The following is a 17,833-nucleotide window of genomic DNA, read 5'->3' as shown; positions in this document are numbered from 1 at the left end:
TGCTTTATTCTCTGTCTAGCTATAGTCATGGCTTCATGGTTGTATACTGTATGCCTCACTTTGTAGAAGATTGTTTAATGTGTGCATTTGACACCAGGCTATGTAGAAGTTTATTGCTTAGAACTTTCTACTCTTGACTTATAAAAGGTTGGTCAAAAGTCAACAAAATAGAGATGTTTTAAAAAATTTATTCAGTTTGCAATCAGCCATTACACCACTTTTATAAGTACTTTAACAAAAGATTTTTTTACAAATAAATCCCATTTTTCTATAGTGATTATAATTATAATAAGGCATTATATATATATATATTATATATATATATATATATATATATATATATATATATATTTTTTTTTTTTTTTTTTTTTTTTATTGCGATGAATGTGTGATTAGTTTTGGAATATAACGGTACAATAAAAAAATAATTGCAGGAAAGTTCTTTTGTTGTTAATAAAAACACTTGCTGTTTTCTTTTTTTTTTTTAAAAGGTTTTCATGTTCATTTAACTAAGCTTTATTTAAATAGGTATGTTGACCTGTTATTGTCTAATAAAACACCAAAAATCTCTTGTGTAAAAAATGTTTTTTGTTTTAATTTAGTCCTTTAGTATTGTGTGGACATAAACATCTCAAGTGATTGTTCATGTATCATGTATCAGTATATAGTGTAGGATGCTTGCTCAGGCAGAGGATCGAACATCAGTGTGCAGCGTGCGAGGCAGTGGTGTTACGTACTACACTAGATAAACCTATTGGTTTTCAGCCGTTGAAATTGAGACTACATCTGCCAAATTATCATTATAGAGATACATAGCATTAAATCTGTTGCAAACACTGCAAATTGAATAAAATACAGTTGTTTTAGTACCAGCCCAGCATCAGTTAAACGGGCACTTCTTAAACCAGTCCTCAGAGAGCCATGTGGGATCCCTGAGGACTAGTTTGAGAGCCACTGGTCTGAACTTTTTTTTAAGTGTAAATCTAAATCTGATCAGATATAAGATAATCTGTCTGATGCCAATAGTTCTCAGTTAAGCAATTATCTGCTGATACCGAAATAATTCCGATGTCATCATGCAACTCTAACAAGTTACATTAACATAGAAATTAAGATTTTTTAACCATTTCACATAAAGTTACTGTGTTGGGGTATTAATTTTTTTTCTGTCTGTAAACAATACATTTTTGTGATCTCTGGTTGGCTTTTGATTGACACTCCTCATCCCCCTCCACCCCCCTTCTTTCAGTTGTCCCCCGCGTGCTTCCCTCTTTCCTCCTGTTTGGGGCTCTTTCCTGGCATGCCGCTCCTTCTCCTCCTGCTTTTGTTTCCAGTAGGTGTCGAGCGCTCGTCGCTTGTGCTGTGTCAGTAAATATTTACCCAACTTCCTTTTCCTCGACTGCCCTTGCTGACGTGTGTTGGTATGTGTGTATGAGTGTGTGTCGCCCTCATGCCTTGTCCCCGGCCTGCCACTCACCGGGGTTCACTGATATCCTTCTCATGTTCATCAACCCACACCTGCCTGCCCCACACACACAGATGGCTGTGCACACGGTGGACGCTGGCATCCCGCTTGCACGTGGCAGCCTATTCAGCGACAGGAAGTGGAGGAGGAAGTTGTCGCTGCAGCGTCTGCTCTCCCTGACTTTCATTAATCAAAATCTGGCTGCTGCTCGGTGCTAAATCGCTTCCAAATGCATGTGACCTTAGGCACACAATTACATTATATTCGCTTGCAATCTGGACAAATACAGGTTAGACGAATCACCTTATGCTCACACACACATAAACACAATCAAGCACACTCTCACTTGTGCAGCGGCTCCCTGGGGCCTCATAGCATCCTGGTGCTTAGGCTTTCCTTCCTGCCTTGAAGACAAAGAATGGCCGGGCCTCGAGGCCCTGGGCTTCAAAGCAGGGGAAAGCGCGAGTGTTGTCTCTTCCTGTGGAGGGTGTTGCAGACCCCCAGGGGCAGCTGCTGCTGTTTTTCCAGCCCAAGCTGAGGGCCATAGGCCAGGGCTGAGGGCTGCCCTGTGCCCTCTAGAGCCAGTGAAAGCCCCCAGGCCTCAGCTTTCCACTATCACCATAACCAGAGGTCAGGTGGGCTTAGAGCGATAGGCGCAAATATTATTGTGGCATAACTAAATGCATGATATTGAGCTTAAACCCTTTAACTTGTGGGCTACTTTGGATTTTATTACATCCTGAATAGTCGTGCATGACCGGTTGATTATTGTCATTTAGCTAGCATAACAACATCCCTTAATAGACAAGACTAGCTACATTTGGTGTTGCATAACTAATTGCATGATGTGGAGCTTAAAAACTTTAATGTTGTAGCTTGTTCTGGCTATACTGCCTGAGGTTTTATTTTACCACCCTTTTCCCAAAAGAGTTGAGATGCTGTGTAAAATGCGAATACAATAGAATGTAATGATCTGCAAATTGTGTAAACAATGTATTTAATTGAAAACAATACAAAGTGAGCATATTAAATAGTAAACCTGAAACATTTAATTGTTTTTTGAAAAACATATTTGAATTTTGAATTTTGAATTTAATACCAGTAGCACGTTTTAAAAAAGTTGTGATAGGGGCTTGTTAACCACTGTGTTGCATTACCTCTTCTTTTAACAACACTCTGTAAATGTTTGGGAACTGAGGGGGACCAAGTGCAGTAGTTTTGGAAGTTAAATTATTCCCCATTCCTGCTTGATATAAGGTTTCGGCTCAACTGTCCTTTATCATGTTTTTCATTGTATAATGCGCCAGATGTTTTCAGTGGCGATAGATCTGGGCTGCAAGCAGGCCAGTTTGGCACCTGAACTTGTTCACTGTAGAGCCATGTTGTTGTAATACATGCAGAATGTGGTTTTGGCATCGTCTTACTTAACTAAGTAAGCTCTTTCCTGAAAAAGATGTCATCTGGATGGCAGCATATGTTCCCAAAACCTGTGTATATCATTCAGGATTAATGGTGCCTTCACAGGTATGCAAGTCACCCATGCCATGTGCACTATTGCACCCCCATACCATCAGCTAGCTTTGAAACTGTCTCTGATAACAAGCCAAGTCTTTAGCCCGGAGAAAGCAGGGGCTATGATTTCCAAATGTATTTAAAATTTTGATTCAGTGGACACTTTTCCAGCTTGCCTCAGTCCATTTTAAATGAGTTTGGGCTCAGAGAAGGTGGCGGTAGTTCTGGATCCTGTTTATATGTAGCTTGTTCATTGCATGGTAGAGTTTTAACTTGCATTTGTGGACATAGAGATGAACTGTGTTCACAGAGAGTGGTTTTTGTAAGTGTTGCTGAGCCCATGCAGTGATTTCCACCACACAATCATTTCTGTTTTTAAAGCAGTGCCACCTGAGGGACCAAAGATCATGATGAGCCAATATTAGTTTTTGGCCTTGCCCCTTGCGTACAGGGATGAACTCCTCAGGTTCTTTACTGTTTTAAGTTTCACTCACCTTCACACCTGTGTAAATGCAATGTGACAAACATGAATTGATTGGATTTTAAGTCTACCAGTTTTAACAGTTGAAACATTGTCTTTGTGCTGTTTTCAGTTAAATATAGGTCTCAAATGATTTGCACATAATTGCATTCTGTTTTAATTTACATTTTGCACATCATCTTACCTTTTTTTGGAAACAGGGTTGTATTGTGCATGGCACAAGTAAATGCATGATGTGGAGCATAAACTTTTAAAACTTAGACCAGCATAGCTAGTCACAAGTAAAAACAGCATATGTTGTGTTTTAGATGTTGTGTCTTTTTAAGTAACAAGGCTAGGTACATATGCTGCATAAATTTGCCTTCAAAAAAGGTTATTGTCACATAATTAAATGCATTATGCAGCTTAAAACCTTGAGGTAGTGGGTTGGATGGTTAATTACATTGTCAATTGCCTGATTTTACACTATAGTTGCATAGGACTAGTTGATTATGTTGATTTTAGTCAAGATAACAACATATCTTAAGTGATAACTAGCTAAATGTGGCTTGTGTCTTCATAAAGCTTAGTAACTACATAACTAAAAACATGATGCAAAACTTAGACCCTTAAGGTAGCAGTATAGTGTTAGTGGGCTATCTTGAGTTTTTTTTTTTTAATCTGTATGCTTTCCACTGTTGTTAGCATAAAATGGAAAGTGATTATTGTTGTCCAGGCATTGTAGCACCACAAGCTTTAAATGGAACCACACAAAAACTCCTCAGAGTGTTTGTGAGAGCATATGTGGTGGATGCTGCTCTCGCAGGCCATAATTGGACAGTTAATCAATCAAATATTTAAGCTTCATTTTACCACACAGTGGGTCGTCCGGATTATGGCAGCAGTTTGGGTGCATTAGGCTGCGCTCAGCAACGATGCTAACAGCATGGCTTCCTGAATCAGCCTGCATCTGGATTCGTGTGTGTGTGTAAGTGTGTGTGCTGTGTCTTCACGTTATGGCTTATTTTGCGCTGCTTTCCGCTGCTTAGCAAGCCCCCTTTAAAAGCGGGTGTTATTTATTTATTTATTTATTTGCTACTTTATTCTGCCTGTGTTCAGAGATGTGTTGAGCTTTTTTTTTTTCTTTCCCCCCTGCCCCCAGGGACACCATTGTGGATTACCATTCAGTTCTCACCTAATTATCTGGTGACTTGCGCTGCCTTTGACACGTAATTATCAAAGCTCTAAATAATTGTCTTATTGCCTGTGTGTTTAGATGTAAGCCTTGTGGAGAGCCTTTGCCTTTGTTGCTGCCAAGGCTGAAATGGCACAGTATTTATCTCCCCACAAGAAAGACGTCTCCTCGCTATTTCAGTCTTATTGTTGAACTCTTCTGTTTCTTTCTGTGTGTGTGTGTGTGTGTGTGTGCACACGTGCATGTGTGTGTATTTGTGCAATGTGCTTCACACTGTGTGCTGTCAGGTATGCTAAGGAAAATAACTAAATAAATGGCATCTTCGTCAGAGAAAATGCGATTTCAAATGCCAGAAGTAAAGCAATTAGCATGCAATGTAATGTGAGACAGCTTAAAGTACTAAATGCTTATTTTACGGTAGAGGTCACATAGGAGGTCAAACTGAAAAAGACAGATAGACAGAGACAGCAGGGATGTGGAGTGTGGGGGGTTGCTGGAGCATTTTTTTGTGGAGAGGTTTTGTTAAAACGTGTTTTCTGCTGGAGGTCTCAGTATTTTCTGAAAAATAGTATAGAATACTCCACAATGAAAGACCTGTTGTACTAAATGTGTCCATGCTTTACTCACAAATGCAGTCATTTATAGCAACTGTTGGAAGTTTTACAGGACACTGGCAGAAATCTCTTTCAACTTACGGAGAAAATGTATCACAGTTTGCCTCGAGTGAGTACAAATTGTAGAGTCTCCAGTCTAAAATGCTAAAATGCCGAAAATGGTGTGGTGGCAAATCTCTCTCTAGTTTCAATTCTATCTAATCTTAACCTTGATGGTCTGAAAAGTGTACCTGCACCCTTTTTTTAATAGTGTAGATATAGGCTAAGTAAGATTTTTTGCCACTGTAAACCTTGTTCAGTCTCACAAAAGTTGCTACAACAGAAAGTTTTTGGGGGAGGAGCGTAGATAGATTAATTAATAATATAATGTGTATCAATTACATCATTTATACACACAAGATATCATCAGTTATGCATGTTTGATTTACTGGGAATAGAGAAGAACAAGTCCAGTGAGATTCAAGTCCACTTAACTCAGCTGTCAGATATTTAGCCATATTAAGTCCTTCTCTCCCATAGTTTCTGTTTACTGTACAGACCTCATCTTCTCTCTGTCTCTGACATGCTTATGTCTGTTTAGGCCACTCTTTATACTCCTCCTCAGGCCAGATGCTCAAGTGCAGAAGAGAGAAGAGTAGGAGCAAGAGAGCAAATGTTTCAACATCTGTCTCTGTTGGTTTTTCAATGCGCAACAAGTATTTGCACATGTTTGCATTGCTGTGCTGTTTCAGGGCTGGAGATGGATGAGCAGCAGCTGCCCAGTGCCTTTTCTCAGCCACTCTACACGAGGCTGCTAACTGCTAATCCTGACAGGCTGAGAGACTTGCACTGCATGTGGGAATGGCATTCATTCCTTCTGACATTTTTTTCTTTCATAATTTATCCATTTATTCCACTAACATTAGTTCATTCAAAAACTCGTCTACAAGATCTATACAGGCATGGAATCCCTGTACAAGTCATGGAAATAGTAGGGCTGTCCTCTCTAAATCAAGTAGCTGGCTAATCAGTCACTGCATTTTTAGTTGATTAACATTGTCATTTGTCTAATTGCATTTATTTATGCCTTTATTTATGTATGTACTTCTTTTCTTTTTATTTTACAAATAAATTATAGTTTGGAAACCATTTGGAAGTCATAGCACAAATGTAAGCTAATATTTAGGGTGCAAGTTTTTATATTTATGTTATTCATTTACAAATTTGTCTATAATTCTTTATTTTGGTGAAAGGGGGTTAGCTATTAGGAAATGCTTAGAATTTGGTAATATGGCTTTAACTCATATTCCCCCATGCAGTAGTCAGGATTCTATCCACATATTTTGATGCATATTTTGACATATTGAATAATGAAGCCTTGCTGGTAACAGCACATATCTAATCAAATCTCCAAACTTTTCTTAAACGTTTTTATGCTCATTTGAAGTTGATAAACTTTTTTGCTGATTAAAAAAAGGATTACAGCATGTAATGTCATGGTTGAAGAATAGAACAAAGAGGAATTACTGATGAGGTGACTCTGTATGCCCAGCTATAGCTAGGAAACATGTTGGAAAGCAGCTGGTGCCAGTGGATTGATGAAGAAATTAAAACGTACCTTTATCTTATCAAAGGAATAATCAAAACTGTGTTATTAGTCAGATCTTGATCTTGAGCCATTTCATTATGTCTGTGCATTTTGTCATTGCACTCTTATGATGTGAAATGAATGTGAAATTAAATTGAACAAAAACAGCAACAAAATGTTGAAAATATGAAAGATTTCTCTGTTAGGTCGGTCTGTGTTTTGCACCAATGTTTTATGAGCATGACAGAGAGTTATATTCTCAAGGGGAGCCTGCAGGACATGTTTGCTGCAAACTTTGTGGAAGATTTTTTTTGTATTATTATTATTTTATTTATTTATTTATTAATAATAATTTATTTTTAAATTGAAGCTTCTATATTGTATGTCTATTAAATGTTGATAGTGGAAACAATGTTATGTCATCTAAAAAAAATGAAAGGGTTTTGCTTCCCTTAAAAGTCAGGTTGAAGCTGTTTTTCCCAAATGTAACCAATCAAGCAAGATATGTTTGGTGTCTGAAGTTAGCTTGTGTACTTTTGCACCAGAAATATGAGGCTCATAAACTAGTGGAAACCCCAAAATGATTACTCACAGGTTTCTGTTACTTTGCAGTTCTTTGTAGCTCCAGTGTAAAAGTAAAAAAAGGAAACATCAGACACCAAATATGTCTTGGCTGATTGACAATGTAAGGAAAACATGTAAATTTATCATTGAATTGTACTTTTAATAGCCTGTACTCTAATTAGCTAGCAAGTTGAATGTGAAAAGTCATCTTCAAAAATCTCCTCAGCCAGAACAAAAAATCAAAGTAAGTTTGTGATCATTTAGTGTCATGGAAATGTCTTCCAATTGCAAAGTGTATGAACCCGTTCACTCATGTATCCATTTATTTAGCCGCTTACCCATTTGTCAACTTGTCTGCATCTGCTTGCACTCTTTAACTCCTTTGCATTCATTCATTTCAGTAGTAGTTTGTTTTACATTTGTTTATGGCATATTTTGACTCAACAAAGGTAGACTCAGACAGAAGTGGCTCTGTGCACTGTATTTATGTTTGTGTGCGAGTTACTGAATGCGCGTGTGCGCTCCGAGCACTCTGGCACTCGCTGAAGGACATCAATCAGACACAGAAGTCTGATGCACATGTGGCTGTGTTCCCAATGGGAAACAGACAGCAGATTTCCTCTGTGGTTTCTTCCCTCTTAACCAACTGCCATGTTTACTCTGAGGTTTTGTTTACATGATCCCAAGCTGTTTGTCATGACATGAGCATATTTATGATATTACATACCATTTGTGTTGCACTATTGCCATAAGAAAGCTTGGACCAGTTATATAGGTCTTTGAAGGGTGTTTTCGTGTTGGTGATGGCATGCTTGTTGTCTTTGCTGGGTGGGTTATTTTATAGTCTTTGTCTGGGACTTTGGTGTCTAGACCATCTTTGGGGCTCGGTTACATTTATGCAGCATTATGTTCTGGCTTGAGTGACACTTCGAAGGGTTTTAAAGGCTTGAGTTTGCTGCTCCCTCGGGCACTGTTGAGACTGAGGGAGGTATTTTAGCTGTGCACACTGTCCCTGACAGAGAGAGAGAGAGAGAGAGAGAGAGAGAGAGAGAGCGTGTGTGTATGTGTGTGTTACCTGCTTCCTCTCCTTTTCTTTATGAGGATGCTCCTGAGAGTACCTTATCAACAGAGTGATATATTAGTCCTTAGTGCCTTAATAGATTCCATTTATCTCTCTACACCCCCTTTAATTTAACTGAGCTTGGGGAATGCACTGTATTCAAATGGCCACAGACACTTTGATGTAGCACCCAGCCCAGCCATGGTCCCTATAAAATGTATCAAGTGAAGTGATTGTTAACCTATTGTTGTCAGACCTGTCTCCTTCTCCAGCTCTTTTATCTTACTGGCAGCAGTTAGCGTTTTAGGCTAACTTCCATGGCCTGAGCACAATAGGTAATGTTGTGGGTGAAAAGTACATTTAGTAACATTTTCCTTTGCCATTTGTTGGACTGCATTATAGAACAGTGGTCTACATTATAGTTTTACAGCAGGCACAACCACACCTTCGTCACCTAGCAGGCAAAGGACTTTGGTACTCTAAAATTCTGTTTAATTTAACCAAGACATTTTTGGTGTCTAAAGCTTCTGTAGTTTTACACTTGAGCTATGAGGCTGGTGTAGCTAAAAAGTAATCAAAGTTTGTGTCACCCACTATCTTCATTGTTCACAGCTTCTTTTAGTTGGCCATGCTTTGTAGCTCCAAAGTGTGAAAGTGAAAAAGCAAATTCAGGTACCACAATTATGTCTTGGCTGATTCACCTCATTTCAGGGAATATTTTCTGAATTTTATTCATCAGTGAGCTATTGATTGGGCAGACATACATATATATATATATGTGCGTGTGTGTGTTTGTGTGTGTGTGTGTGTGTGTGTGTGTGTGTGTGTATGTCTGCCTGGTTGGCCCTCATCAGGACAAAAGAAAATATCAATGTTAGATGATTTCCATAAACTCATATAAAGATGTGTTGACACATAATCTGAGAGTCAAGAAGTTACAAAGAGGAGCTCTATTAAGTCAAGCAGTTTTACACCCATCAGTGACAAGCAATGGCATATGACACAATGACTTTGAAAATAGCAGTCTGTGCTTAACTTTATATTTGAGTGAGTGCTGCCTTCTACCTACTGCAGGAGTGTGCAGTCTTATCCATGAGGGGCCAGTGTGCCTGCAGGTTTTCATTCAAAACAAGCTGTAACACACCTGATTACACTTGCTTAATAACATAGTCTGAGTCTTCAACAGCATTGGCTACAGTCTTGAAAACCCACAGCCACATGGACCCTTTCTGGATATGATTGGACACCCTCAACCTACTGGGCTGATTTTTATAATCACATGTATTTTTTATGAACCTTCAACAAAATTCAGCAAAAGTCAGAAGCCATCTAAAAATTTAAAACAATAATAACAAAACTATTATTATTATTGTTATTATTATTATTATTAGTAGTAGTAGTAGTAGTAGTAGTAGAAGTATTGTCTGTCTAAGCAGACTTGAAGTACAATCTTAATAATTTAGGTTGAATTTATTTCAGTATTATCAGATGATATTCATGAGGCTTTTACATATAAGATATTTCAGTTTCAAAAGGAAGGTGAAAGTTTAAAAAAAAGTTTATAAAACAGGAGCTCAGAAATGTATTACAAGGTACAAAAAAATTGGACCTGGTACACCACCAAAACCATCAGATAAACAGTACTTAAAGCTTTCATATTTAAGTGAGTGGAGAAAATCAAGCTCCACTCTTGCTTCAGATCTGAAAAAAATCCACAGGTCTTTCTGTATATTCTTCCACTGTGAGAAGACAACTTAAAGCTGTGAATCTAAAAGCATGTGTGGCTGTCAAGAACCTGTTACTGAAGAAAAGAAATAGCAAAAAAGAAAGTGTAACTGCTTGTGTTCTCAGAATAACAAACTGGCCACAGTGAGTCCAAACCTCAAGATCCTCGCATGTATTTGGGCTTACTTGGAATGTCAGAAGGAGAAAGTGCAACAGTCTTCTAACACTGAACTATGGAGGTGTAGAAAATAGTCTCCTGAAAGGAAAGTACAGTAAGCTGTAATAAAGGCAAGTTTTGGAGAAACTAAATACCAAAAATGCGATATTCATTTAGTCGCTGGGGCTTTTGTACAGTTTTTGTGAATGTTGTATGCTTTTTTTTTTTTTTTTTGTTGAATACCTTGTACATAATGGCTGTTTTGATGGGAAATTATATAAATGAAGATTCTTTGACTTTTGAACAGTTCTTCACATTGTTAATGGTAGTAAGCTTGTGTCATTATTGTGGGAATACTGAGAAAAAGGTACACCATAAATTTTCTCTTAATGGTATGTGACTTTCATTTATCACGACCAAGTAGTATTTATGGCTACTGTAATTAACTAAGCTAATGTGGTGACTATCTTCTAGCTAAAACAGCTTCATACTTTGTTGTGGCAAAGTTGTGAGTTCTGTCATGACTAGCACGTTACAGGCATAGAGTTCGACAACTGTAGCTATTTGAGGGAGTTGTACTGACACATTTGACAAGAAAATGCAAAATGGGACTGATATTTCTTAGATGTTTATTTATTTATTTATCTATCTATTTATTTATTTATTTAACATTTTTAAAACAATCTTTTGTTCTCTCTCTCTCTCTCTCTCTCTCTCTCTCTCTCTCTCTCTGTCTCTCTCACTCTCTCTCAGTTGATCCAGAGGGAAGATGAAGTGAAGTCGCATGTGAGTGCGGTGGCCATGACGGACTCTGTCCACAATGTGTGGCACCAGGAAGCCAACAGGTCCATCCAGGAATGGCTCAAAGAGGTAAACTGTGCCATCTCCCTCAGTCTCCATCCAATTCCCACCCCAGTGGCCACAGAACGCCTGGCTAACCCCTGAGAAACAAACACTTGTGTTTATATTGACTGCATGTATCAATTCAAACAGTGGCATTTCGCTCAGCGCACAGATTCACTCCGCTGCCGGAGTCACGAGACACCAGTCTGTTTTTAATGCCACGCTCTTGTTTGTCTGTTTGGTCAGATGTCAATGAGAAATCAAAGCCAGAGGCCGCTGCTCACTCTGTTAGCGTGCTAGCTTTATTTAGCTGCTGACCTAAAGTCCACAGACAACACCTGGGAACCTCAGTATGCACATACATTGGAGTAGGCGGATGCCCAGTGAGACCTAAAAGAGAGCCAGAGATGCAAATGCTGAACACACACACACACACACACACACACACACACACACACACTATTATTACTTACCATATTTCTTTCTCTTTCCATTTTTTTACCCTTTTTCTCTGCTTTCTTCTCTCCCCTCGTGCTTCTCTCAGTTTTGCATTTGTTCGTTCGTTTGTTCATTCTGTCTGTCTTTCTGTCGTTTACTTATTCTTATTTCTTTCTCTCTTCTTCTGCTTCTCTTTGTTTGTTACTTTTTTCTTTCAGTTCATCTGTCAATCAATCAATCAGTCTATCAATCAATCAGTCTGTCTGTCTGTCTATTTTTTTTCTCTTTTTTCTGTCTATTGTTTTCTTTCTCTCCTGCAGTCTCTGTCTCTCTCTCTCTCTCTCTGTCTCTCTCTCACATCTGCTCACTTTCTCTCTCTAGCTATCGTTCTCTCTTCTTCTTTTGCTCTTGCTTTCTGTATTTCTTTCTCTCCTTTCCTTTGTTGTTTTCTGTTGGTTTATCTTTCTCTCCCTCTCTCTCTCACATCTCCAGGCAGTAGAATGCAGCTTCAGTGTTGTGATGTTTCTTGTACTTGTTGTACTATTTCTGATTCATTGGAGAAACCGTGGTCGTGTAATTGGAATGTTAAGTGATATCTATTTGTGATGATTACCCTGTACAATAAAATCCCTAATAACCTTCTAAATCTAACCCTGTTTAAAAGAGAGGCCACGATCTCTTTCAATCTGTTTCATTAACCCTTTCATTTTCATAATTGTCATTACCCTGAGCTGCCTAGACCCTGATAACAGATAAAAGCATTAGTTATTGATTTTTTTATTTTATTTTTTTTAACTCACTCATACAAATGCCTACAAATACATTATTCCATGTGTACAAGGAACACATCATTATGACTTGGTCAGAACATTGATGGTGAACAAAGCTAAGGTGTACAAGAATACTTAGTCATTTTGAACAGTAAACTAAGTCATGTTTAATAGGCTCATATCATGGAAAACTTTTTGTCACTTCTTAAAATCAATTATTTTATAAACTATTTTGATGATGCATGTAAACATTGCTAAAGCTTGTAAAAACCTTTACTCTCCAGTTCATATAGATCATTTACATATATCAGCCTTGAAGACTCAATAACCAAATCGCCTGTTTTGTTGTTGAAAACATTCTTTCCTTCATTATTGTTCATTTAGTAGTTTAATCCTCAAATAGTAGGCCTTTCCTATGCTTTTGTCAGATGGTGTATTAGATGAGTTCAGGTCAGCCTTTAAACAGTGCCATGACTCTTCCTCATCCATTGCCGTCTTCCTGCCTGCGGTGGTCAGCAGGTGGATGTGGAGGTTAGGCTGCACAGGTGGGGATCTGGGGACTGAGACTGCCTATGGTGCACTCCTTTCCTTCACTAACATGTCCCGAGGCCTTCTTTTTCCTCATGTAGGTGGTAATTCCCCTTGTCCTCCTGAGGGATGGAGGGATAGAGGGATGAGTGCAGAGAGGTGGAGGGATTTGGAGATCAGCCCACAGTGGGAGAGGTGATACGAAGATAATGGGTCAGATGGAGGCCGTGTGACGTCATGCAGCAGGACCAGCAGAGAGAGAGAGAGAGAGAGAGAGAGAGAGAGAAACTGAGGGGGAAGGGCAAGTACTGAAGAATTAGATATAAACAGAGCTGCTCTCAGAATTGGAATCCCTAGGGTAGCAGAGATATATAGAAAAGAAGAATATACTGTAGGTGAACTCCCTTTGTTTAGAAAACCCCCTCCCCTCTGCTTAGAAAAGAGAGATGGGGGGTGGAGAGAAGGTCTGGTATAAGAATAAATGTGTACGATACTGTACACTATATATGGTGTATTGGTGGATAGATGTACAGAATAATCAGAGGTAGTCTATGTTAAGTCATACATACAGTACAGCACACAGTACAGGTTTAAAAGAAAATGACTATAATCACAGCTGAAGTCTGTATTCATCACCATTCACACATTTAAAGCCATACAATATTTTTCTAATTTGTACACTACATACTGTAAGCAAGAGGTGCCTTATATTATGTAGTGTATAGGTGACCCCTTGACTCAGTAAGTTGTCTGCTGTACGCTCAGTGGTCTTCACAATATTCACTATAGATTAATTTTTGTTGTTTCTGTAGTTAATTAGTGATCTGATTACAGCTGTTGTACAGCTGCAAGATAACATCCTGGCAAAGGTAATTTAACAGTCGTGTTGTAAGTTATGTTGGACTGTATTTAGTTCTGGATCAGAATTACAGACCGGATTGCATATCTGAGATGAATGATCCATGATCAACTATTGAGGTGAATACTGACAAGGCCATGGGGTCAAGCTACTATCTAAACTGGAGAGTCTCTGGCAACACAGCTTGAATGAAAAAAACAAGATTGAAATATAATTAAACATGACTTAAAAAAAATAATAAAAAACTGAACAGACCTATCTGAGAACTGTCTGGGTGTGGTCATAATATTCTAATTAGTATGTGTGTTGACATCCCTCATCGCTAAAAACCATTATCTAGCTTTTACATGGCCATATCAGTTAAAGAAGCTGGATGCACATCCAGGGCATTTTAGCATGGCCAGCTGGACAAATGAATGGACTTCTGAATGAATGGATGACTGACAGACAGTTGTGCGTTCTAGTTTAGCTTTTGCTGGGTTGTTAAATTTCCTTACCAGGTTTCTCTGTCTTAAACTGAGAGTGTCGGGGACCAAGTAGTTTTGTCAAAGCTGCATGGAAGGGACAAGAAGTGTTCAGCCTGAATGGTGACTGTATTTCTTACACAAACTTTGCACAAGATTCGGGCACCCCAATTTACACCACAAGGATTTTTTTAAAAAAATGCATTGTTCCGTTTTTGGAAAGTGGCAGGTTTTTCATGGAGCGCACTTTGTACTTGTTTATTAAATTGTTATTTACTTTTATTTAGATAGAAAACACAGCTTTAACTGTGGCTTTTGAGAACTGTAGGTTATTGTGAAATTACTTAATATCATTTCCTTGTATGAACATCTGCATATTCTATATATATGTGTATTATATATGTTTTATCTATATTTATATATTTTAACTATCTTAACGTTACAAAATGTCTGGGCAGGAGTCTAGTTTTGTTAAATACTCTCCATAAACTAAATACAAAGGAATTCTACTCACACTTGGAAAAGCGACATGACCTCCTGTACTTGTTCTCATTGTGCCCCATCTTCCACAAACTATTCATGAGGTTGCGTAGCAGTATGGTAAGAAGCAAGCGGCCCATAGCTGCAGCTCTACAGCAAGTATTTGATCTGAGGCGAGGCACAGGGAGCTTAATGGCGGCGTGCAGGTCAGTTCGAGCGCTCTCTGTGGGAGCCAACACCTGTCTGCAGTTTACCTTCTCTAACTGGGCCATTAGGAGAGTGCTTAGTGTCCCACCATGCTCCAGCTCCCTGTCTCGCGGCCCAGAGGATCCTGGGACGCCGCCACCATCTGGCCCTGATTAATGCTGATGGGCCTAGCACAGGACCATTATCGCTCATTTGGGGCCGGTCCTCGTTTTTCATCCCGGCCTGCTTCGGTACAAGAAGATGTTCAGACGTGCTGGAAATGAGATGATGTTTGCTTTAGAGGAGTAGTTTGCAAATCTGTGCACATGGACGTTTTGGTGCCCAAGACATATGCTAGTCATGCTCTCGGACGCCATTCAAAAATTTAAATATTCACCCTTTTTTATGATAGCCTTAAAGGGTCCGTATCTTTTTCACGTGATTTTTATTCCTTTGAGGTCCACTTCTAATATTTGTGTGGTTTTATGTAACAAAAATTCCATAGTTCATTTTTACATGACTATTATTCAATCCCTCTTTAGCCTGTAGAAATAAACAGACTGTTTTTGTTAAAGACAAGATAAATCATAGAAACAGTAAATTCAAGAAGGGCTGTTTTTGCAGCAAATCTGGAATACATGGACTGAGTAGTGAATGGTGCATCATGAAACTTAGTTTAAATCATGTATAAATATTACTTTAAATAACTTTATTTAAAAAAGATGAGATTTTTTCGTTTTCCATGATGTGTACAATCTTTAACTAATAGTTGAAAGTGCTAAATAAATGCCTTGTGCCATTACAGAAGTTTTATTTTGTACATAACTTTTTCTTGGTTTCAGATAAAATGAAGGCTTCTAAACATCAGGAGAGTAGGCTTATTAAGTTGTCTGATCAACTGTTATATCCAAAAATGCCTGGCATTTTAAATGATAATAGAGAGGCTGTTAAAGGCAATATTAATGAACAGAAAACAGCCTTTGTCCACTGCAATAGGATGAAATTTAGATTGTGACTGTTATAAAAATAATATGTGAATAACTACTTTAGAGTGATTCAAGTGAGTCGCTGTGAGTTGGTTATATCAGTGCTTGGTGGTTAACAAATGAGTTAACAAGCATCTCATAACGTCTCATTAAACTGATCGTGCATCTATACTCACACACTTATATAAGTTTGACAGTTGTAAAAGTATAATATAGACATATTTCTGAGTTTAACCACTGTCTCCAGACTCCTTGTGCTTCCTTTGGGACGCCATTACGTGAACGAATCCCCTGGACTGTCATTCATAGCCTCTCATGATCTCCCCTGTTTAAACGCTTATGCATCCCCTCCTAGTAAAAGCTTTGTCATCTTTTCTGATCTCCCCATCTGCAGTCTCACCCAGTGGCCTCAGCCCCCTCGCCGCTGGCCTTAAACTGGTCCCAACGCAGTAGGTCTGCTTTGACAAATCTATTGAAGCTCCTTCTTCATCACCCCCCACCATCACCGCTCTCTTTCTGGCCTGGACCTGAGGCTTTGAAATTCCTTCCCTTGCCTCCATCCCAGCTGACATCTTCTTCCAGACGGCATGAATTAAGGATATACAATGAGACACTTGATGTAGCAGTCAAGGAGCGTTCAGTTTGGTGGCTGGGCTCCATGGTGCACAACTAGGGCAGCAGGAATTCTAAAAATACACAATGCATGCTTGTTTATTCCAGTGGCAGGCAACTTCACCCCCTCCCCAAGCCTGGCATGGAGACGATTGACAGGATTAGAGGAGAAGAATGAGCAGGAGAAGAATAGGAATGGAGCTGTGGCGGGAAGAATATGAAGGAGCTTTCTTGCGCTACTAGTGTCATGTAGCATGTAAAACTGCTGAAAAGAGGTTTCATTACAGTTTATTCCTGTAGCATAATTGACCCGTCCATGCTCTGCCCTCAAAATTCTTTTGTAAGCTGTAAAAAATGATGCATCTTTTAAACTTAGTTAAACTGAAATATTGAGTTAATTGAACTTTAATATTAACAAAATATGTGTGATAATTTGCAATAATTTTTTAACTTTTTATTGGAAGTTCAGTGAACATTTCAGTTTTAAAAGCTGTTTACTTATTTCAGGGTAGTAGCTTAGCAGGGTATTGTAACAGTGTGACCTCACAGATATTCAAAATGTCATTTGATATAACATTCTCTTAATTTAGAGAATTATATAAAAAAACTGATTATCTGTGCTAGAATTTTTTTTATAAATTCATTTCTAATTCATTTGAATGCTGATGTTCTGAAACAACCTCAGTTGCTATGAAAGATTACATTTGTTCACAAATAGAAACAGGAAGACAGCTCCCATATGGTCCATAACATGCAAATTCTGCCTCTATCTGTTTGTTGGATGGTCTTTTTCCTTCTCACAAGGTCATAATTTTTTTTTTTAAATGTTGAGCTAGCTCTCCAGATTTTAATATTATTTATAGTGTGAAAATGTGTACACAAATGTATGTGGCCTAAACAGTGGGTACCAAATGTATGGGTTTTATCAGGTTGAATGGAGTTTTTACCAACATTCTGTAAACCTTGTCCAAGTTTGCTGCAGTTGCTACAAAAGAGTGTTGTTTTTTTGTTTTTTTGTCTTTTTTTTTGGCAGAGCATGGATGAGTCAGGTGATACTAAAACAGATACAAGCTGTAAAAGTTGGGAACCCATGTGTACTGTGTGTTGTGTGCAATTAGATTTTGTCTGTTTGTTTTCGTAACGGAGTACTGGTTCAATAGCTAATGTTTGACCCTCTCGTCATGCACCCGATCCTTTTGAGTTAATATCTCACAAAACTTCGGCAGGTTCTTTCTTTCTGCACACTAATGACATACTATGGATTTGTATCATCAATTAACATTAGCTTATCAACATTGTCATATATGTGCTGGTGGTTATGTCAGTGACTGGGTGAAAGGCAAGGACA

At 38.5% G+C, this 17,833-nt stretch overlaps 1 protein-coding gene across 2 annotated transcripts in view; it reads left to right on the top strand.

Moving 5' to 3' along the window:
- fam172a (family with sequence similarity 172 member A) overlaps nt 1-17,833 on the top strand; it is a 234,570-nt gene that overhangs the window by 157,037 nt on the left and 59,700 nt on the right. For both annotated transcript variants that reach the window (XM_017691133.2, XM_017691134.2), the window contains exon 9: nt 11,073-11,189. In XM_017691133.2, coding sequence (XP_017546622.1) covers nt 11,073-11,189 — 117 coding nt within the window. The remainder of the gene's footprint in view (nt 1-11,072; nt 11,190-17,833) is intronic.

Source organism: Pygocentrus nattereri, chromosome 20, assembly GCF_015220715.1.
Source record: "Pygocentrus nattereri isolate fPygNat1 chromosome 20, fPygNat1.pri, whole genome shotgun sequence".
Classification (NCBI taxonomy): domain Eukaryota; kingdom Metazoa; phylum Chordata; class Actinopteri; order Characiformes; family Serrasalmidae; genus Pygocentrus; species Pygocentrus nattereri.
Note: the sequence above shows the minus strand (reverse complement) of the source record. Positions and strands in the feature narration are given on the sequence as shown.